The sequence below is a fragment of the Prionailurus viverrinus genome, chromosome B2, assembly GCF_022837055.1.
Source record: "Prionailurus viverrinus isolate Anna chromosome B2, UM_Priviv_1.0, whole genome shotgun sequence".
Classification (NCBI taxonomy): domain Eukaryota; kingdom Metazoa; phylum Chordata; class Mammalia; order Carnivora; family Felidae; genus Prionailurus; species Prionailurus viverrinus.
In genome coordinates, this window is record NC_062565.1 from 100644250 (window position 1) to 100668886 (window position 24637).

The following is a 24637-nucleotide window of genomic DNA, read 5'->3' on the forward strand; positions in this document are numbered from 1 at the left end:
TCTTCTAGGAGTTTTATAGTTTCGTGTTTTATAGTTAGGTCTGTGATCCAATTTGAGTTAATTTTTGTGAAGGGTGTAAGGTCTGTGTCTAGATTCACTTATTTTGCTTGTGGATATCCAGTTATCTCAGCACCATTTATTGAAAAGACTATCTTCTACTTTTCTCCATTGTATTGCCTTTGCTCCTCTGTTAAAGATCAATTAACTATATTTACATGGGTCTATTTCTGTAACCTCTTCTGTTTCACTAATACATTTGTCTATTCTTTGGCCAATACTACACTACCTTGATTACCGCAGCTTTACAGTAAGGCTTAAAGTCAGGTACTGTCAGTTCTCTGAGTTTACTCTTCAAAATTGTATTGTTTTTCTAGGTCTTTTACCTTTCACATAAACTTTAAGATCAGTTTGTTAATATCCACAAAGTAACTTGCTGGGATTTTGACTAGGATTGCATTCAATCTATACATCAATTTGGGATGAACTGAATTTTTTTTAAAATTTTTAATGTTTATTATTTATTACTGAGAGAGAGAGAGAGAGAGAGAGAGAGAGAGAGAGCGAGCGCGCAAGCGCGCAAGCGCGCAAGCGCGCAAGCAGGGGAGGGTTAGAGAGAGGGAGACTGAATCTGACGCAGGCTCCAGGCTGTCAGTACAGAGCCCAATGCAGGGCTGGAACTCATGAACCGCGAGATCATGACCTGAGCCGAAGTTGGATGCTTCACCGACTGAGCCACCCAGGTGCCCTGGGATGAACTGACATCTTGACAATACTGAGTCTTCTTATCTATCAACATGGAATATCTTTCCATTTATTTAGCTTTTTCATTTCTTTCAACAGCTGTACAGTTTTCCTCATGCAGATCTTACACATACTTTGTTAGATTTATAACAAATATTTCATTTTGTGGGGTGCTAATATAGTGATACAGTTTTAATTTCAAATTTCATTTGTTCATTGCTGGTATATAGGAAAGCGACTGACTTCTGTGTATTAACCCTGCATCCTGCAACCCTGCTATAACTGCTTATTAGTTCTAGGAGATTTTCTGCTAATTCTTTTGGATTTTCTATATAGAGGATTATGTCATATGTAACAAAGACAGTTTTATTTCTTTCTTCCCAATCTGTGTATTTAAAAAAAAAATTTTTTTTTAACGTTTATTCATTTCTGAGAGACAGACAGAGTGCGAGTGGGGGAGAGGCAGAGAGAGAGAGGGAGACACAGAATCCGAAGCAGGCTCCAGGCTCCGAGCTGGCAGCACAGAGCCCGATGCGGGGCTCGAACTCACGAATTGTGAGATCATGACCTGAGCTGAAGTCGGTTGCCCAACCACTAAGCCACCCAGGTGCCCCGCAATCTGTGTATTTTTTATGCCCTTTACTTGTCTTACTGCATTAATTAGAACTTCCAGTACTTCTATGATGTTGAAAAGCAGTGGTGAGAGGGGTCATCCTTGCCTTGTACCTGATCTTAGTAGGGAAGCTTCAAGTTTTTCATAGCTAAGTATGGTATTAGCTGTAGGTTTTTTGTAGATATTCTTTATGAAGCTGAGAAAGTTCCCCTCTTCCTAGTTTACAGAGGGCTTTTTATGATGAATGGATATTGGATTCTGTCAAATGCTCTTTCTGCATCTATTGTTAAGATCATGTGGCTTTTCCCTGCATGTGATGTGATGGATCTCACTAATTGATTTTCAAAGGTTAAACCAGCCTTGCATGCCTGGGATAAATCCCACTTGGTTGTGGTGTGTAATTGTTTTTATATATTGTTGGATTTGAATTGCTAATATTTGTTGAAAATTTTTGCATCTATGTTCATGAGAGAGATTGGTGTGTAGTTTCTTGTAATGTCTTTTCCTGGTTTCAGTATTACGATTATGCTGGCCTCACAGAATGACTTAGAAAGTATTTCCTCTGCTTGTATTTTCTGAAAGAGATTGTAGAGAATTGGTATAATTTTTTCCATAAATGTTTGGTAGAATTTACTTACCAGGGAACCCATCTGGGCCTGGTGCCTTCTATTTTGGAGGTTATTAATTACTGATTCAATTTCTTTAATAGAGAAAGCCTGTTCAGGCTATTTCTTCCTGTGTGAGTTTTGGCAGATTATGTCCTTTAAATAATTGGTTCATTTCATCTAGGCTATCAAATTTGTGTACATAGTATTCTTTTATTATCTTCTTAATGTCCTATGGGGCTTGAAGTGATGTCTCCTCTTTTATTTCTAATATTAGTAATTTGTGTCTTCTTTCTTTTTTTTTCTTAGGCTGGCTAAAGGCTTACTGATTTTATTATTCTTTAAAAAAACCTAGCTTTTGGGTTCTTTGATTTTTCTCAATTTGTTTTTAATTCCACTGATTTCTGATATAATTTTTATTATTACTTTTTTTCAGTTCACTTTGAATTTATTTTCTAGTTTCCTAAAGTGGAAGCTTAGAGGATTAGTTTTAGATCTTTCTCTTTTTTTTTTCTAATAATGGATTCGATATTATAAAAATTTCACTCTACGCCTGCTTTTGCTGATTTCCACCAATTGTGATAATTGTGTTTTCATTTAGTTCAAAATATTTTAAAATTTCTTTTAGAATGTCTCTAGGCATTTGGGGATTTTCCAGCTGTCTTTCTGTTATTGATATCTAGCCTATCAACTGCAACATGATTTGAGAGCAGACATTATACGATTTATATTCTTTCAAATTTGTTAAGGTGTGTTTTATGACCCAGAATGAGATCCGTCTTGGTGCATGTTCCATGCAAGCTTGAGAAGAATGCATTTTCCGGTGTTGAATGAAGTAGTCTATATATAAATGCCTACTATATTCATTTGGTTGTCCTGCTGAGTTCAACTACATTCTTACTGATTTTGCTTATTTTTTCCTGTTTGTTGCCCTTGTTTTTTGTTCCTATTTTTGTTTTCTTCTCTTTTTCTTCCTCTTGTGGTTCTATTTGATAGGATTCCATTTTTCTCTTTTCTTACACATCAATATTTCTTTTTATTTTTTGTAAAAGTGGTTGCCTTAGATTTTGCAATAATACATTTACTTTCAATATACCACTGTGAAATACCACTATACCACTTCACAGCAGGGCAAGTACTTCATAATGATGAAATAATTCTAATTACTTCCAGCCTTTATGTCATTTCTGTCACTCATTTTACTTATACATAAGCATCTGCATATATATATATACCTAATCCAATTCATTGTTGCTATTATCATTTTGAACAAATTGTTATCTGTTAGATCAATTAAAAATAAGAAAAACAGGGGTGCCTCAGCCGGCTGAATGTCCAACTCTTTTTTTTGGTTGAGGTCATGATCTTACAGTTTGTGAGATCAAGCCCCATGTTGGGCTCTGCACTGACAGTGTGGAGCCTGTTTGGGATTCTCCCTTTCCTTCTCTCTCTGCCCCTACCCTTCTCTCTCTCAAATAAGCTTAAAAAAAAAGAAAAAGGGAATAAGAGAAATAAAAGTATTTATTTTACTTTACCTTCACTTATTCCTTCTCTGAGGATCTTTTGTTCTTTATGTAGATCTGAGTTTCTGACCTATATTATTTTCCTTCTTTCTAAAGAGCTTCTTACAACATTTCTTGCAAGGCAGTTCTGCTGCCACAAATTCCCTCAATTTTTGTTTGTCTGAGAAAGTCTTCATTTCTCCTTTGCTTCTGAACAGTAATTTTTCAGGGTACAGAATTCCAGGTTGGAGTACTTTCTCCTCTCAACACTTTAAATATTTCACTCCATTCTCTTCTTGCTTGCATGGTTTCAGAGGAAAAGCTGGATGTAATTCTTATCTTTGTTTCTGCATAGGTAAGTTATCCCTGACCCCCATCTTCTTTCAGGATCTAACACTTTTACTGATTTTCTGTAGTCTGAAAATGATATCCCTAGGTTTATTTTTTTGCACTGTTTGGTGTTCTTTGAACTTCCTGGAACTGTGGTTTGGTGTCTGACACTAATTTGGGGGACATTGTCAGTCACTATTGTTTGAAATATTTTTCTGTTCCTTCCTTTCTTCTCCTTCTGGAATCCCTACTACATGTATGTTATAACTTCTGTAGTTGTCCCAGTTTTAGAATATTCTGTTCTTTTTTTTTTTAGTCTGTTTTCTCATTGCTTCTCAGTTTTAGCAGTTTGGCTTGAGATTTCTTCAAATTCAGAGATTCTTTTTTCAGCCATGTCTAGTCTGCTAATAAGCCCATCAAAGGCATTCTTCATTTCTGTTCAAGTGCTTTTCATCTTTAGCATTTCTTTTTTGTTCTTTCTTAGAATCTGCATCTCTGCTTACATTGCCCATCTGTTCTTGCACGCTGTGTACTTTATCCATTAGAGCTCTTTGCACCTTAATCATAGTTGTTTTAAATTTGCAGTCTAATAATTCCAACATCTCTGCCACATCTAAGTTTGGTTCTGATGCTTGCTCTGTCTCTTCAAACTGTGTCTTTTACTTTAGATATGTCTTGTAATTTTTTTTTTTTGACAGCTAGACATGAAGTATCAAGTAAAAAGGAATTGCTAGAAATAGGCCTTTAGTAATACAGTGGTAATCTGTGCGGGGGGAGGGGAAGTCTTCTACAGTTCTAGGATAAGACTTAGTCTTTCAGTGAAACTGTACCTCTGGACTATGTACTTTACATGTGCTTCTCAGTCTTTTTCCCCACCTTTGGTGGGACAGGATGGCTAGAAGAGGCTGGAGTATTTCCCTTCCTCCACATGGAAGGCCAGAGCACTCGGAGCTGGGTATTTCCCTTCTCTCAGGTCAGTTAGGCTCTGACAGAACGCTAGCAGGTTAGGCTCCAGTTAAAGTTTCTCCTGAAGGCAGACCTTGTTAAGAACAGGATGCTCTGGTGTATTTCAACATGGTTCCTTTCCCCTCTCCGTGTCAGAAGCACAAGGGAATTTTTCTTGTGTGAGAGAAAACTTGTGAGAACTTGGTTGAGCTCCTAGAGGTAAAAATCACAAAAGTGTGGGGGCCCTGATGACTAGGTCCCTTGGAGTCTTAGTCTCTCAGATTTGTCCACACTGAACTTCCAGCAATTCATCAGTTGATGTTTCCCTACCTCAAGCACTGGTTCCTGCAGAGGTTTCTGCTCTTGTGAGCTGTGCTTCTTTGTATTTACCTGTTGGGTCTTTTCAATTTTGGGGGTAGTGCTTTGCCCTGTGACCTCACTTCTGACAGATCTCAGAATGGTTGCTTTTTTAGTATGTTCAGCTTTTTACTTGTGGGGAGAAAGTGGCTCCTCTGAATTTCTTATATGCTGGACCTGAAATTGAAAGTCCCTTGCACAAGTTTTTGAAGTTTATTCTGCCTATTGTGGGCTATGTGGGACTTTATCCTTCCACTGCTTTTCCCTTCCTGAACTACTAACATGGTATACTGCAATGTTCCAGCTTTCATCTGGCATAAAAAGAGCACCAATAAAATAATACTACTCTGTTCTTTTCTCAATCACTAGTAAGTTATTGCATTACTCTGTCACACTATATTGTATTCATGTTAAATTTACACCCTAATTTAGTGAGTAGCAAGAAATTAGCCCTATTCTATGAAAAGTATCTTTGAATTGCAACTACCTCGGCAAAAGAAAGGTTTTGTTTTACATCTATTGGTACATTAGTAAACATGGAATGTTTGGTCATTCTGACATTCGGAGAAGCCAACCTAACATCAGATTTGTCAACACATTAAAAGGAATTATTCCCTCTCTCTCTGCCCCTCCCCCATTCATGCTCTGTCTCTCTCTGTCCCAAAAATAAATAAACGTTGAAAAAAAAAAATTTAAAAAAAAAAAAAAAAAAAAGAAGGGGCGCCTGGGTGGCGCAGTTGGTTAGGCGTCCGACTTCAGCCAGGTCACGATCCCGTGGTCCGGGAGTTCGAGCCCCGCGTCGGGCTCTGGGCTGATGGCTCAGAGCCTGGAGCCTGTTTCCGATTCTGTGTCTCCCTCTCTCTCTGCCCCTCCCCCGTTCATGCTCTGTCTCTCTCTGTCCCAAAAATAAATAAACGTTGAAAAAAAAAAATTTAAAAGGAATTATTCAGTACCAACGTTGTTGTAAACACTGCTATAAATGCAGCACTAAAATCTCATGATAATAGTTTGCTACAGTATGCTCATCGAGCTATGTAGAAATAGATGTATGATAAAGAGTTCTCATAGAGAAAAGCCCAAAACTCAGAAGATTTTTTTATGTATACAAGTTCCAGTTTGAGAAAAGCTGATCTTATGTCACGGAAATGAAAATCTTTAAAGTTTTAAAATAAAACAAAATACTTTAATGAACAGATATTCATTTAATGCTGCTTTAGTATCTTGAAAAAACTACAGATTTCTAGGACTTACCTCAATGCATGGCATTCTCCCAGAAAAATTTGCAGCTGTATAGCCAAATGTGACATTTGCTATAAGCTTAAGTCCTAGCTGACGTGCATCGAGCATTCGTGAAAGGGCTCTGTCCTGCTTGTAAGCCTTCATGGACTGCTTCACCATGAGTCTAGTCTTCAAGATTTCTTCAAGCATTCTTGGTAGCACACCCTTTCTTACTGAAGGCTATTGTAAAGAAAAAAGAATATTTAAAATCCCTTAATAGTTACAGATTTAGATAATTAAGAAGGAAGTACAAAGTATAACAATGGCCAACTGTCATGAACTGAAACATACTAACAATTGAGTGGCCACAGGGCCAGTGGCCATCAATACAAAATCATCACATTTTCCTTCTTTTGAAGAGCACTTTTTTCCTAAAAGGTTCCTATAATGTTTATAAATCTAATGTAGCACTATTATGTGAGTTCAGAGACCTCCAGAAAGGAGGATGTCAAGCTAGCGCATAAGAGATCATACAACAAGTTCAGAGGGAAATTTTGTCCAAAACTTTGATCCAAACCCCCACTCTTTCAGAAAGACACACGGGATTTGTATCACTCATAACAAACCTCAGTTTTTAAAGATCTCATCCTAATGACCCCACACAGTAATCTGCATGGAACTCCATTTATCTACCTTGGAAGAATGATGAGCTGGGTTGACTCTGCTGACATTCAAACCTGCAGTTCCAGGGACTCTAGGTATTTCAAATCTGATGCTTAGACCACTAAGCCATCCCCTCCGGCCTATATTTATTAGCAATCTGGAAGAGGGGATGAATAGTGAGGTGATAAAATTTGTTGATGCCAAAAAAAAAAAATCATTTGTATTAATCAAGACTAGGGAGAATTTATGAGAACTCCAGTAGGAATGAAAACCACAAAACAGTATTAACTTTGAAGATGATTCACAGACACGTGCAAGGTAATGCATGTCGGACTGAACAATTAAAACCTTAGGTATAGGATAATCACACTCCTGAATATTAAAAAATCTTAGTTTTATTAAGCTTTACATATTGGGTCAAAATGTAGATGCAAGTTTTAAAAATGCTGTTAAAGGGAAATCATATATAACAAGCTGCTACATATGTGACAACGAAAACATATTCTAACCTCTAATTCATTCTGTGTACCTTATGAAGCAGTCACAATGTTTTTGTTAAGATGTAATATATGTTATGTTAAAGAGGTAATATTTTTCAGAGGAGTATGTCATGAGTCTCTGGTGAGAATCTTCCTCCTATCTAAATAGCTAATTTTTAGGTACTCTTCAAACACAGCATTCTCTTACTGGTAGAAAATGATGCTACTTTTGCTAAGTACACCAGAATGAATCTGAGGGCTTGTGGGGTCCATGCTACCATCAACCACCCTACTGTACCGTGATTCTAATACAGACTCACTGCTAAGGAAATAGAACAAAAAAGGAATGAAGTTGGCATAAAAGAGGCAATATACTCTTCTCCTAGAATCTCTCCTCTATTTGTCTTTAATTTATTCATTTATGAGGCTCTTCTTTGTCTCTTTTATGGGGAGATTAGGGCTAGAAGAAAAGAGATCCTATTACTGGTTTGGGTATCTTAAAAATGCAATCAATAAATATATTAGAGTATCATTTCTAAGGCAGTCTTACTTCAAAATACTGTAGGACAATTAGAATTTACATATTAGAGCAATTTAAATCTTTTAACATTGTTGTGATCGTCAATTAGCTAATCTCAGATTCTAATAGAGGTCAGAAGGCACATATGCACATTTCTTTCAGTATTTTATTAAAAACTAAAATCTAACAAAAGACTTTAAATCTAAATTCATGCAAAATAAGACAACTGGTTTTTAAAAATAATTTCTTAGAAAATTCCTATAATCTTTACTTTTTAAGATAAGATATTCAAGCAGACTTGGGCTTTTTTCTTTGTATTCTATGCCAACAGCATCTAAACCATTAGCTCTCCAAAGGTTAAGCCACAGTCGATACCTTTCACTTATAAGAGAGTATTACCTTGACAAAAGCTATTCCATTGGGGGACACTGTGATATCATGCCTAATTTGGTAAAGTAAATCTGGAGGTACTCTTAGAGAGGTACAGCCAAATTTGAACTCATCATACCTATTAAGAAAGAAAACATTAAGCAAATACTTCTCAAATCACAGAATAGCGATACTAGACAATTTTAGGAACCTGATTCCATTAGAAATTCATTTTCAAATATCTAAGCATGAATTTATTTACTTAGCAATATCGTTATTTAATTACCAAATAGCAGTTCTTCAAATTTTCACAAATTATTAAAAGAAACATTTCTTAAATGGCATTATCCTAAAATTTATGGGTAATCTATATTGAAATACCAGATTTCAACTCAACATATGATCACCTTACACTAAGTTCCTTAAAGAAAAATTTTAAGCCTTAAATAAAAAGATTATAAATAACTTTTCCAAATTCTGTTCTTAATAAAAAGACAGGATTACCAACATAATTTCCACAAATGCTTTCTAGAAAGGAATGAGTATACTCTAGGTTAACACTACAGTGCTTGATTTTACACATACAATAATCATTATAAATGAAGACTATTTCTTATATGAGAAAAATACATACTCCTTTGAGTATTAAAAATGTTATTCTCATTCAGTATACAATTCAGTTGACATGAATATATAAAACCTAACATTTAACAATTTAACTTAAAAAAATCATAGACTATTTTTAAGAAAAGTCAAGAAGAGGCGATAGCTGGAGACAGAAGATCATAATCCTTAAACTGTTCCACTGAAAAGTGATTTATATCAACAAATTAAATTTAACTCTCATTTGAAGAGACCACAGGGGGCGTCTGGCTGGCTCAGTCAGTTAAGCATGATTTTTGCTCAGGTGGTGATCTCGTGGTGGTGAGATTCAGCCCGTGTCGGGCTCTGCACTAAGTGTGGAGCCTGCTTAAGAGTCTCTCTCTCTCTCCTCTCTCCTCTCTCTCTCTCTCTCTCTCTGCCACTCTCCTGCTCACACTTTCTCTCTCAAAAAAAAAAAAAAAAAAAAAAAAGAGAGAGAGAGAGAGCATGCATAGACATACACAGAGAATGAAACAAATGAGCTGCAAGACTGATCTATTCATAATCTTCTTCATATGAATCATCCATTCATGATGCTGAATTAGTCATACAGTTACCCAAATCCAGGTCAATTAGTATGGTAACAACAAAGAATGAATTAGCTATGCTACAGCCCATCCACCTTGCTCAAAAGGACAGTCTCAAATGCAAAGAGACACTCAAAAAAAGTCTAATTTTAGTAAGAAGTACAATCACAACATAATTATAAATATGAAAAAAAAAAAACTTACTTTCCCAAGTTCTCCACATGGCCAAGGCAGGTGGAAAAGCAGTAGTTATATGCAATCACAATCGAAGGATATAGTGACTGGAAATCCAAAACGAGAACAGAATTGCTGTAGAAGCGGGATTCAGGCTCCATAATTAGGGGAACACACTGAGGGGCTCTCATTTGGGATCTTTGCTGAACACTAGGTGTCACAGGAATATAGTTCATTGGTTTAGCAATACGCAACATCATTGATTCCACACGGTACTGCAGGCAGAGAGGTAGAAGTAGGAAGAAAAGAAGAAACAGTTTAAATAAAAATATATTGTTCTCTGAACATCTGATAATTATTTAAGGGGATGTTTTGCTCTTCAGAAGAAGGCTGCTTTCTTACAATGCAGTTATATAATATAGGTTACTTAGTCAGCTTTCAGGTGCCAGAGAAGGCATTCATAAATCCTTTTCTTGTATTCCTATAACTTATATAAAAACTGTAAAATACGTTAAATATCTTATAAGTCAATTTTGGAAAGAGACACAATTAGATTTCTTCTTATATTTAAATACATCTATTTAATAATAAACAGATACAGGAAAGACTGTATAGTTTAACAATTTCATTTGAAAAGTTGGCCAGTGGTCTTTGACAGATTTGAGAAAGTTAGAGAGTGAAAGTCGGGAGAATTGAGATGGATAAATCTCAAGTTACTCCAATTTCCCGAGAAGGAAGGAAACACAAGGATTCCAGAACTGAACAGCAGTCAGATTAATACTGGTTCCTCACAAAACTGAATCAAGCAATTACTAACTGTTTATAACATCTACCAATAAGCAGATAGTTTGGAGTATTAGAAAAAGAAAGCACTCACAAGAACCAGCATGGATCACAGAAATGTTCTCATGTGGTTTTAAGGTATCTTTGCCTTTTCAAATTGTTTTTAAAACTTGTGGAGGGATATAAATTAAAAACTTGTGGGGAGATATAAATTAAAAAATTAATACAGTTAAATAAACAAACATGTTTATTTTACGTTTTTAATGTTTTATTTTTGAGAGAGACAGAGAGAGAGAGAGACAGACAGACAGACAGACACACAGTGCGAGTCGGGGAGGGGCAGAGAGAGAGAGACGGAGATACAAAATCCAAAGCAGGCTCCATCCAGGCTCTGAGCTGTCAGTGCAAAGCGCAATGCGGGGCTCAAACTCACAAGCTGTGAGATCATGACCTCAGCCGAAGTCGGACAGTCAGGCGCCCCATAAACATACTTGTTTATTAATAAACATGCCAAATTAGAGCTCTGTGGGGTTAAGGAACCTAAGTGAATTAATGTAGTATCCCTGATGTCTAGCACAGTGTTTATTTAACACACTAAAGGTATTCAAATCAATATTTGTTGAATGAATGCATGAAATCCTTTTGGGTGATGCATCTGACGAAATCTCTCATATCCCTGGGAAATTAATTAAAAAGATATGAATTAAATGACTTTATGATCCTATTTTTAACTTCTTAAAAAAGTGATACAGCCACTTATACTGATTCCCAAATCCTCTTCTTTATTTTTATATTAAACTTATTTGTGGGGCGCCTGGGTGGCTCAGTCGGTTAAGTGTTTGACTCTGGATTTCAGCTTAGATCATGACCTCATGGGTTTGTGAGTTTGAGCCCTGCACTGGGGTCTGTGCTGGCAGCACAGAGCTTGCTTGAGATTTTCTCTCTCTCTCTCTCAAAATAAATAAACTTAAAAAAAAAAAAACAAAACTTATTTGTTGGGAAATAGGAGACATTGAAATTAGGAATATAAAACAAAAGAGAGGCTGACTTTCTTTGATGCTTCCCTAGTTTTAAGGGGCCTTTGAAGGCATCCCTGATGACACTGATATTATTCAGGCACAAATATTCTCACGGACACAGCCATTGAGTTTTTCAACAGCATAAAAAACTTAGCAGTGGCCAGAAAGTTGGTATGGAGAGAAAATAAAAAGTGGAGCTGTTAAGTGAAATTAAAGCTTTTCCAGAAAATAAATTACAAGATATGATTAACCAGCTATATATTAGTTCGTACCACATAGAAAGTTCAAAATATCAAATCACCTCAAACATCTCACAAGTTATCACTCACACATAACTTTTGTGGTATATAGGGAAAACTGATTTCCTACCTGTGAACCCCTTGTGAGTACATGTAAAAACTGAATGCCAAAGAGTCTAGCCATTTCACTGGTTTTCCCAATCAAGTCCAGCTGTTCTAACATTTGGAGATTTCCACGGACACGGCTAATGTAGTGATCAACCATTTTCCATCTGTTAAAAGAGAATCCATGCTATGAACATTAGGAAAAAATTTGGACACTTGAAACTAGTACTGTTTTAATTCTTGCCAAAACCTACACATTAAAAATGAGGATTTAAGGAGGGAGTCATGGTGTGAGTCTTTAGCAAAATATGTAAAGGAGTTAAACATTAGAAAATTTCATATATTTCAAGGGCATAAAACCTAGTGAAAATATCAAAGTTTAAAATAGTACTTGCGATAAGGTGGTAAGATTAAGGATAATTATTTTCAGTATTTTGCTTGATGTTGCTCTATTTTTGTTATAAAAAATTAACATTCTCTCTTAGATGCCACTGCTGCTGATGCAATAATTACACAATTATAATTTATCACATATACGTTCTTAAAGAACATGAAGGCTGGGGCGGTGCCTGGGTGGCTCAGTCGGTTAAGTGTCCAACGTCGGCTCAGGTCATGATCTCATGGTTTCTGAGTTTGAGCCCTGCGTAGGGCTCTGTGCTGACAGCTCAGAGCCTGGAGCCTGCTTCAGTTTCTGTGTCTCCCTCTCTCTGTGCACCTTCCCCACTTGTGCTTTCTCTCAAAAATAAATAAAAACATTAAAAAATAATTTAAAAAAAAGGATGTGAAGGCTTTGGGATATCACCGTAACTACCAGTCTAACAGCATGCATTGTCTGTTAATGGGAAAAAATACAATAATTTGGTGAGTTAGGAAAATAGCTTTAGTGAGGTTATACATGGGGTAAATATGTCAAATCAGTATTTTCTATGAAAATACTAATATTCTGTTCTTTGATTTAAACCTTTACAAAAATTAAACTCTTTACCCTAACATGTTTTTTTTAATTAAATAGACTCCAAGCCCAACGTGGGGCTCAAACTAACAACCCCGAGGTTAAGAGTCACATGCTCTACCGACTGAGCCAGCCAGGTGCTCCTTCCTTACCTTTTTTGTTAAGAAAACAAATAACAACAATAAACCTTCCCCCAAAGCCATAAACAGAAGTTTTAAAGAATAAAATTTATTCATTTAATGATTAAGGTTCAAATATATTGCAAGCTTTAAGTATATCTTTTAGAATAGTCATAACTGTTCAATAAAGTTTTAAAAGTCATGATACATGATTCATACATGTAGAAAAACTAGATGTAAAATAGCGCAGTTGCATTGGCAAATGGTCTGGAAATTCCTCAAATTGTTAAACATAGAGTTACCATGTAATTCACCAATTCCACTCCTTAGTATATATCCAAGAGGAATGAAAACATACATCTACACAAAAACTTGTACATGAATGTTCTTAACAGCACTATTCATAGCCAAAAAGTGGAAATAACCCAAGTATACATCAAGTGATGAATAAATAAAATGTGGTATACACTCATACAATGGAATTATTACTTGGCAACAAAAGGAAATGAAGTACTGACACATGCTACAATATGAATTAATCTGGACAACATAAACTGAAAGCAGTCAGTCACAAAAGGCAACACATTATATGATTCCATTGATAAGAAATGTCCAAAATAGGCAAATCTATGGAGACAGTAAGTAGATTAGTAGGGGTGGGGGTAGAGAAGGGAAGACTGGAGGGTGATGGCTAGGAGATGCAGGGTTTCTTTTTGGAATAACGCAAATATTAAGATTTATTGTGGTAATGGTTGCACAACTGAATATACGAACAGCATCTAACTGTACTATCTATCTATCTATTCATAAATAGGCTTCACGCCCAGCACAGAGCCCAACATGTGGCTTGAACTCAAAACCCTGATATCAAGACCTGAGCTGAGATCAAGAGTTGGGTGCTTAACCAACTGAGTCACTCACCACCCCTAACTGTATGTACACTTTAAATGGGTGAATTATATGGTATGTGAATTATATCTGAATAACAGCTAAAAAGAAATAACAAAAACCTATCCTAAAAACTTTATATAATTATTCAATTTTTAAATAAAATAAACAGAAATACTATTCTATAACTTGTATTTCTAACCTAATATATTGTGACTGTTTCCCCATATTTATGTATTTTATAGCTATTGACTATTATATGAGTTTATGATATTTACCTTACATGACTATTACATCATTTATAATTTAGTGGCTTGGTTTTGAGTATCTTTTATTACTATAAGCAATGCTATAATGAATATCTTTACAGTTGAGTCTTTGTACAGATGCTGAAATATTTCCTTAAAATAAATGCCTAAATATGGTCAAAGGTCTGCTATGATTTAGTTTTTAAATTTTTTAAAGTTTTTATTTGAGGGAGGGAAGGAGGGACAGAGCATGCACAAGCAGGGGAGAAGGGCAGAAGAGGGAGAGATAATCTTAAGTGGGCTTCATGCTCAGCCCAATGCAGGACTTGATCCCACAACCTTGGATCATGGCCTGAGCCAAAATCAGGATCAACGGACTGAGCCACCCTGGAACCCTGATTTTGTTTTTAATATTAGTCTCACACTACTTTCCAGAGGGTTTTAATAATTTACATTCAAACTAGAGATGATAAAGTGCTTGTTTTCTTGCATCTCTGTCAATATTGGGGATTATAATTTTTTAAGTTATTACTAGTTTATAGGCAAAAAAAATGTATCCCATTTTAATATATTTTGTTTCAGATTATTAAGGTAATCCTTCAATAATACAGATTTGGCAAATGTGAATCTGAGATAACACATTATATGTGGATTCAGTCAGTCCCTTTAAAATAAAACAAAATAGATCTAATGACTCATGCGTTCTGTGGTCATGGATGGTCAATGACCTGCTGAGTTCCCAGATTCTTTTTTCTGCTTAGTCTGGTCTACTGTTGGACCCCTCTAGTAAATTTTTCAGTTCAGTTACTGTGTTCTTCAGTTCCATGATTTCTCTTTAGTACTTTTAAATATTTTCTATCTCTGATAAAATTCTTACTTTGCTCATGCACTGTTCTCTTGACCTTGGTGAGCATCTTTATGACTGCTATTTTGACATCTGTCAGGTAAACCATATAGCTCTGTTTCATTATGGTCAGTTTCTGGAAATTTATTTTCTTCCTTTGTCTGGAGCATCTTTGCCTGATTCTTCATTTTCCTTGACTCTTTATGTTGGTGTCCAACATTAGACAAAGCAGGCGTTTCTCCCAGTCTTCATGGACTAGCCTTATAGTCCAATCATCCCTGCCAGAGATTCTGAGGAACTCTACCAACTCTTTCCCTTCCCAGGAAGAAGCAGGCAGCTGTGGTTTCTGTTCATCCACTGTGCTGAGAAGGGGGAGTTATGTTATCTGCTAGTCCAAACCACTATCTTTGTTCTCCTCTGGCCAGCTGGACCATGTCCTACTTGTCAGAGCTCTAAGACTAGAAAGACAGATGGAAGTTCTTTGTGTAGCTGTGGAGGAGTTGGGGCACTGGATGCATGTATCTCTTTCTCTCCCCAGGGGTAAGCTGGGAGGTAGGATTTTTCATCCACTCACTCTGGGCAGGGGGAAGGATCTATGGCATCTACCAGCCCATACCACCATCTCCATTTGGCTCTGCCAGCTAGACTGTGCTGGTTGTTAGAAACTCCTTGGAAAAGTTGGGGTGCTGGACATGCAAACCACCCTCCCATACCCTTCCCTTAGAGAAGCTAGGGGCCTTTTCCTGATCATAGGGCCCTGCGCCAGAGGCAGGGTCCCTAGCAAGAGGGTGTCCCAAATCTTCCAACCAGCTTTGTTGAGTCTGGTTCTGCATTCACCCAGGGTGCAAGAATCTTTCCATCAGTTTCTGGGTTTCTCATAAAGGGAATCTGTCTGTGAAGCGTTGCTGAATCAGTGTGTTTATAGGGGAAGGAGGGCCTAGGATTTCCTACTCTACCATCTTGCTGATGTCACTCTGTATCTTTCCTAATGTATATTTTTAAAGTATTTAAAACGTGGACTTTTTAAATTAAAAAAGCAATCTTTTTAACATAAAATCACCTTCATCCCTAACTTCTAGACCTATTTGGTTATCCAAGTGATATAAAAAGAGAATGGAATTACACTGTGGACTTAAAAAAAAATAAACATAGTGTGACAATGCAGAATTTTGTTAGGTAATTTTGTTGTTGTCGTTAAAGAATTATGCCATCCTCCTAACACTTTGTGAAACTCAAGTGTGATAGGCAACACAAAAGAGGAAGAGGAAGGGAAATATAAAGTATAAGCTATTCATGATAGGCCTGGGTAGGTGGTGAACTTAGAGCATTTTGAGGGTACAGGGTATTTTTTGGGACAGGGCATGTAAGAAGGTGACAAAAAAAGGAGATTTAAGAATTCTAAGTACAAATTTCTTATTCTGAACTTTTTTCTTTGGATTGGCTCTATCTACATCCAGGAAATGAAGAAAAACATTTTGAACGTTATCTTCTTGAGCTACGTAACTCTACTACCAACACAGAGCTCCTACCTCAGAAACTGGGATAGTATTTAATAACTATTGCTTGGAAAGCAGATGAAATCAGAATGCTACTATGAGTTCTCTAGATCAGTAATATTAGGGATTAGGAGAGGTTTTATAGACTGATAGAGGAATCTAATCACGAAACATAGTATTTTATGGAAAAATACATTCTAAGTCCCAAACAACAAAACTTCAGGAACATAACTTGTTTATATAAATCAAGGGTTTTCAGGAGACCGAATGTGACTTCATAAAAACAAAGTGATAATAATCAGGGCTCCTCCAAGCTTTACAAACAGATTTAATACAAGAAATTCTTGACTAGCAAGTTACTCTAATTTCTGAGACCATTTATAAAAAATGTATATATTTACTTAAAACACTGTACAAAGCAAATGCAAATTAAAGAGTATGACTCACTTTGTTGGTAAAAATCCACTTAAATTTTTAAAATAAAATTGTGTGATCTTCCAAAGTATCTCCAAAGAAAGACTGTATGGACTCTCCATGTAACACAAGCCATCTAACATAAATGGTCTAATGTCTAGTTCAAGTCCCTTATGTAATATGTGAGGTCCAGCTCTTGATTTCACTTGGCAAGAGCAATTATTTATCATCCTAATTAGAGGTAGCAAAACATGCATTTACAGCACTTAGGGCTTAAAAATAAACCAATAAATGTAGTTTTCAATGGTAACTTTAATATTACCATTAAAAGTTTCACTTTAGGGGTGCCTGTGTGGCTCAGTCGATTAAGCATCTGACTTTGGCTTAGGTCATGATCTCATGGTTCGGGAGTTTGAACTGTCAGCGCAGAGCCCACTTGGAACCCTCTGGCTCCCTCTCTCTGCCCTTCCCCCACTCACATGCACACTCTCCCCAAAATAAACATTAAAAAAATAATAAAAGTTTCATTTTATTTACTGGTAGATAACTTCTTCTAAACTTCTGTTTCTATAAGGCTTTCATTATAAGCTTAGTGCTTTCTGTGATTTCAGTTTACTTGAGATTCCTCAAAGGAGACTGCAGATGACATGCTAGAAAGCAGTTCCCCTAAACACATCAAGTTATTTCTAAGGCTACATCTTTCCAGCCTCATCATCATGTGGCCTTCCAATTCAATAAGCAGAGCTTCATTCCTTTCAAACATCAGACACATTAATTTCATGGCTTTTTTTCTTTACATAGCTATTTTTTAAGCTTATTACTATCATTTTACTTTCAACTTAAGGAAAAGTAGAGGTGGGAACTTTCACTTCTGACTATGACAGAACAACTGGTATTGGACTAGTCTGAAGCTGCTATGATATAACAGTTGAGATGATTGTTTCTGGGCAACAAACAATAGGCAATGCAAGACTGTGCTTCTCGAGAGAAGAAAAACCCATGAGGTGAACCCCAGCCCACGAGGAGAAAACTTCCTAAAATATACTGCAGTATACTACAGTCTAAGTATAGTGTGGCTGTCTTGCTAAGCCACGGAGACAGAGATTAGAGTTATGCAGTTTGTAGCTGGAATCTATGGGACAGGGTATATGTGCAAGGAGCAGAGGTTAGCAGTCAGTAATCCAGGTGGGGGGTTCCTGTGAGTGACTGGCCCAGGGCGGCACTGAAAATGAGGAAGATGAAACCATATGAAGCTTACTAAGGAGAGCTGCTGTGGGCTTGGGTTTGGAATTAAACTATTCAGACAGTGCTGGGGTTGGAGGGCTAGCAATGCCAGAGGAGAGATGTCATTATCCCTTTATTAACAATTGGGCATCCAGCTGAGAGCCCAGAAAAACTGTGCCTTCGGAGGCCTTTGTCCTAGAGCAAGGCCTACTCTAGACAAACCTCAAACTAAGCACTAGCAACATGCCAACGGGATAGAGTTTGGAGACAGAGTCCTGCCAAGTTTGAGGGATGTAGGAAACACCTTGGCTTTCCAGAAAACCACCTTAACAAATAAAAACTAGGTTTGCATAAGTTCAATAAGTGATCAGCCAATAACTGAATTGCAAACTAGAGCAAAGATAAACATGCTTCACAGGAAGATAATAAATCTCCAGAATCTGTACAACAGAACATCAACAATATCCATTACATAATTATGCAAAGAAACAAACAAAAATATGACCCACAGTTAGGAAAATAAGCAGTTAAACAGAAGCTAATACAGAGAGAGCCAGGTGTTGCATTTAGTAATTATTACAAGTATGTTCAGGAATCTAAGGAAAAAAAATATTCAAAAAATTAAAAGAAAAATAAAGTCTTAATGAGCAAATGAATAGGGAAACAAAATATGGAAACTCTGAAAAGAAAGAACCAAGTGAGAATTTGGGAACTAAAAATACAATAACTGAAATTCAAAAAGGTTATTCGCTGGCCTTAACAGCAGACTGGTGATGACAGAAGTAAGTTAGTGAACCTAAAGATAGGTCGTTAGAGAAAGACTGAAGAAAACTGTACAGTGCTTCAAAAATCTGTGGGACACTGTCAAATAGTTTAACGCACGTGTAATTGGAGTCTTACAAAAGAGTGAGATTGGGACAGAAAAATTATTTAAAGAAATAGCCAAAAATTTCCTAAATTTGATGAAAAACATCAACTTAAATCTCTAGGAAGCACAGCAAACACCAAGAAAGGTAGGTAAATTTTTAAAATTTCACAATAGTGAAATTATTGAAAACCAAAAGCAAAGAGAAAAACTTTGAAAGCAGCCAGGAAAAAAAAAAATTACAGAATTCTGCTTCAGATATTGAAAGCTATAAAGTACATCACTCCAGTCTAACAATAATAAAAAGCAAGAAAATCTACACAATCATGTTTTCTGGAAGCCATCTGACAGTTGCAGTTACAAGAGAATCAGGTGAACTAAATTTCACAGGGTGACAAACACATCTGAGGACACATAACTTATTTCATCTTTGGCAGAGCACTGGCAGCCAAGGCAGCTGCCATAAAATCATTTAAGAATGAAAGTTAAAATGTTAATAAATTCTTAAAGGTCATGCATCGGATGCATGATAGTTTAGAATCACTAGGAACCCCAGATACCAGGAGAGTAGTTTTCCATGGGCCCCCCATGAAAACTGGGGGCAGGGCACAAAGGATTGAAATCTTCCTCTGACTCATCTCTCATATGAAGCAAAGGCTTGAGGTGCTATGGGACTGGCAAGAAACTCTAATCCTCAGGATTTAAGCAGAGATCCATTATCTCTGGGGAAAGAATAAATGCAAAAGATGTCTAATGCTGGGAAGGGCAGGCAACCTCCCCTGTTCCAACTGTGTGCCTTGTACTAAGTAACAAGCAGCAGCTGTCTACCACTGGAAAAGAGGCAGGAGACCCTCCCATCATAGATTCCAGGCAAAGAAACAGCGCTGCTGAGGAAGGAGAGAAGGACTCTCCCCCTGGGGGAGAGTCAGAAGTCTGCTTGGGGCCAAGACCTGGCAAGGGTACAAAGCAGAAGTCCATTGCACTGTGGGAAGTGCAGGAATGTTGAGAAAGACTCATCCCTGAGCCTCAGGAGAATCGAAACTTCTAAAGCCTGACTCTGGACCAGGAGAGCTGAGTAATTCCTTCTGTTTGCATACACTGGAAAAATGAGGAGCATGACTGTTGATTTCTCATTAGAAACAATGGAGGCCAGAAAAAAAAAAAAGGAGTGAAATCTTTAAAATGGTGAAAGAAAAAAAAACACAAAAAACAAAAAACAAAAACTCAACTCCAGAATTAGACACTGAAAATATCCTTCAAAAATAAGGTTGTGATAAAGATATTTACAGATAAAGGCTGAGAGAATTTGTTGCCAGCGGACTTGCACTAGAAGAATTGCCAAAGAAAACAATTTAGCAGTTTCTTAAAATGTTAAACACACTAACCATGGGACCCTGCAATTTCACTCCTTGAGAGATGAAAATGTATGTTCACACAAAGACTTGCACGTAGTTTTATTCTTAATAGCCTCAAACAAGACACAACTCAATTGTCCATCAATAGGTGACTGGATAAACTGTGGTATATCCATACAATGGAGTACTACTTCTTAATAAAACTGAACAAATTACTGGTTTACACAGCAACAAGGCTGAATCTCAAAACAGAGCATGCTGAGTTCTTGAAATAAGCCAGACAAAAAGTGGTAGATTGTAAATAACTCTATTTATATGAAGTTCTAGAATTGGCAAAACAGATCTATTGTAACAGAAATTCAATTAGCACTTACCTGGATGATTAATGGATAGGTAGGTTAACTGCAAAGCTCACGATGGAATTTTCTGGGTGTTCGAAATGTTCACTGTCTAGATTGGGGTAGTGGCTACAGGGTGTATACATTTTTTTAAAGTCATTGCACAATACAATTTAAATGTGTGCATTTTATTGTATGTAAATCACACTCTAATGATACTGATTTTACTAACAAAGAGTTATTATCCTTTTCAGAGTTATAAAACATTACCTGTACAGATCTGTCTTGTTATCAAACCAATCTGATAAGACTCGAAAGGTAAAGAGGGGAAAACGCTGATGAAGAACATGAAAGCTCACATTTTCAAAGGTGTAGTTAGTTAGAGCCACCTAAAAAAAAACAAAAAACCAAAAGAACCAAGACTTCATTATAATAATGTTTGTACTTACGAGCAAATTTGGTTCTAAGAGATCCAAAATAGTACTTGAAACTTTTCATACTAGGCATGAAAGCTACCTGCAAAAATGTTACAAGTGAACTATAAATAGTTTAAAACTACATATATATAGCCTTCTAGAGAGAAATATTCTGTCCAGAATTAATTACCATTTAATTGGAAAACAATCACACCTGATGAGTTCAACTTGGTCATGACATACTTCAGAGATCTCAGTTTTCATCACTTCTTTTTATACTCTATACCAATGCAAATACTGACAGAAGCATTAAATTTTTTTTTAAGTTTATCTTTTTTAGCACTCTATACCCAATGTGGTGCTTGAATGCATGACCCCAAGATCAAGAATTGAATGCTCTTCCCATTGAGCCACTCAGGCACCTCTTATAGTAAGAAGCATTTTTAAACACACTAATTTTCTGTTTTTTGCACACCTACTTTTTGGTCTGTGATGACATGCTGATTAACAGAATTCCACAGATTCAAGAATGAATTATCTAGTTAAGGGCAGGCATTCATTCTGCTTCCAAGAATTACACTGGTACTAAGACCCAATACATGGACATTATAGAGTCAGTTAATTTCATTCCAAAAGCAAAAGATGAAAGGAAATGGCAGAAATGTTTCCCCATCTTCAAAATATGTAGGGAAAAGTATGTTAATGGGAAAAGAATACTTTTTTTAAAAAGGTCCAAATTCATGACACATACCTCTACCTAGACAATGTCTCAAAAATACCTATAGGACAGAAGCAATCTAGACAATGGCAGGTATTTCAATGCATAATGGAAACTGAGGAATCAGCAGTCCTCATTCTCAGGTCAGCTTGGGATTCTGAGGAATAGTTCAGAAGCACTTCACATTTGTGTATTATAATTTTAAAATATTTTCTTTTCCACTTCTATACCCAGCAGGTGTAAAACAGGGACTGAATTTTAAAAGCTCATCTCCAAAAGAATCAAAAGATCTTTGGTCTTACTTCAACAGCACTGGAATTGGTATACTTGCAAACATACACACACACACACACACACACACACACACACACACACACACACACACAGTTAGAGTCACCAGTATAAAGCAGGTACTAACCCATTATCTTGGAAGTTAATCATCATTTTTTTCAACAATCAGTAATGACCTGGAATATTTCTTTCAAAAATAAATGAATAACTCCTTTTATTATTAAATCCCCATATTTGAGTGACTCTTCTACTTTCTAATGAATATTTTCATTTGGTTTTGTTTTTTAAAAAAATTACCATTTAATGTTATAGAAAATGTAGCCAAACATCTGATTTCAGGTAGTTACATGATTACCTAATACACACATATCACTTTAGACCAAATCTAAACTTCTGCTGGAGTATATATCCTCATTAACACAAGCAATCAAAAAAAAAAAAAAAAAAAAGAAAGAAAGAAAGAAAGAAAGAAAGAAAAGAAAAAAGAAAGAAACCTCTTCAGAAAAGGTCCTCTTGTCCTGTAGCTCTCTCATTAGGGAACATTTTGAAGCTTGCCATGTAGGTTGACCTATAAGTACTAACTAGGGGATTCTGTGACTCAAAGTAAACTTAAAATCTTAAGAAACTGGTCCCCAATATCTGAGGCAGATGGCAGATCTATGTTCTGGATTGATTTTATTTCAAATAGAACAACTTCACAAACTGAATTAAGACTACACAAATATAACCTTATGACACCCACTCTACTTTGAGTCTTCCTGGTGTTCACAGGAACATAAATATACTTAGCTATATAATCTCAGCTGTGAGTAAAACTAAAGGAAGGAAACGTGAACTCTAAGATGATCTATCTTCGGAATATTCTAATCTATAGAGAGTGATTTACTGTGGAAGTTGGAATATGAATCCAGAAATATGAAGTAGGAGTTTGCAACTTGTTTTCAGGGGAAATCTAAGTAACTTCAACACTGAATAAATGTAATATGTAGATCAAAGTCAGAACTGATATAAATAAAGTGTTACAATGCTTGTCCATTTATTTATTGGTAGGTAATGGTCTGACAGAGGTGGGTTACACTTATCCATTCACAGAGTCAATGTGCATAACACAATGGTTAATCACTTTAGAAATAAACTTACTCAGAACTGGGAGAGGCAGAATTAGTTAAGGGGAATAGAGGAAATAAAGATGAAATCAAAGAAAAATGGAAGCAGATCATAAGCAAGCACCTGTGCCCTATATCCTCCATCACTTTATTCCCTCAGTTGCTCATTTCCTGAGTCTCCAATTAAAAATTTTTTTGACTGACACATACTTTATATAAAGAATTATATTAAAATTTAAAGTGAACAACTCATAAATTTATACACACACACACACACACAACCATGTAACCAGTACCAATATGAAGATGTAAGAAATTTCTAGGACACTGGAAGGCTATCTTCAGAGAGCTTATATTTTATTTTATATTTTATACATATTTATATTTAAAATAAAATGTACACTAAGCTCTCTAAAGACAGACAGCATGCCTACAATGAGTCTGAGTCTCGACCCCTTACTAGGTATGAGGCTTTCGACGAGTCACTTAACCTCCGTGAATTTCAGTTTTCTCTATCTGGAATAGTACCTCACTACTCTGTTGTCTTATTTATACCACAAGTTTGTAGCAAAACGTAAAAGTGACAAGTCTGTAAAAATGCCTTATAAATGATAAAACAATATATGAATGGTAGCAAGTATATTATTTTACTTCTACCTAATCTTCATTGCCCATCACATTGTCTTTGTTTAAAAGCACCCGACAGGCTGGGCGCGTCTGGGTGGCTCAGTCGGTTAAGCATCTGACTTTGGCTCAGGTTATGATCTCACAGTTCATGGGTTCAAGCTCCATGTCAAGGTCTGTGCTAGTAGTTCAGAGCCTGGAGCCTGCTTCAGATTCTGTGTCTCCCTCTCTCTGTCCCTCCTTAGCTTGTGCTGTCTCTCAAAAATAAATAAAATGTTAAAAAAATTTTTTAAAAGCACCTGACATGCTTATTGACAGACTGAGATTTTAATAGGACATATTACAAACAGATTCTGATGTTGCCAAATTGAGATAATGGGAGGCTTACATGCTTATGTGGAAACATCAGACTTCCTTAGTGGCTCTGCTAGGAATATTCTCTCCAGGTTCTTCATCTTATGACTGTTTCTTAGGAGCTGATTCCTCTGTCTACTCAAAGGGTTTCATTCACAAAAATGTCCTTGGCTCAATTTCGATCACTCCCTGTATTTGCTTCTTTGTGAGCTCATCTACTCTGATGTGACTTCCAAGGCCGGATCTCTAATCTAGACCTCTACCCCATACTTGGGACTTAGGTATATGCCTGCTGCGCATCTTCCTTCACCTGGTTATCTGACTGATATCTCATGCTCTATATTCTTAAATCATTTTCCCACCTAAACATGATCTATGTCAGAAGCCTGATCCTCATTCTTGACACCTCCTCCTCTTCATCTTTTTCTTGTGGATTTATCCTCTAAATTGTTTTTTAAATCCTTACATGACTGCCAACTTTCATTTGAGCTACCCCAATAATCTTCTCCCTGGTTTCCTTACCTCTGTTCTTGTCCCCTTCCATACTGCTACCA

General features: G+C 36.4%; 1 protein-coding gene across 3 annotated transcripts in view; it reads right to left on the reverse strand.

The window, feature by feature from the left end:
- Window positions 1-24637, reverse strand: part of REV3L (REV3 like, DNA directed polymerase zeta catalytic subunit) — a 175608-nt gene that overhangs the window by 21542 nt on the left and 129429 nt on the right. For 2 of the 3 annotated variants that reach the window (XM_047858675.1, XM_047858676.1), the window contains exons 21-25: window positions 20845-20963; window positions 11857-11998; window positions 9716-9960; window positions 8373-8481; window positions 6345-6551 (exon numbers count right to left, since the gene is read on the reverse strand). In XM_047858675.1, the coding sequence (XP_047714631.1) occupies window positions 6345-6551; window positions 8373-8481; window positions 9716-9960; window positions 11857-11998; window positions 20845-20963 (822 nt within the window). Of the gene's footprint in view, window positions 1-6344; window positions 6552-7004; window positions 7132-8372; window positions 8482-9715; window positions 9961-11856; window positions 11999-20844; window positions 20964-24637 lie in introns of those variants that run through there. The other variant, XR_007152156.1, reaches the window with a different exon arrangement.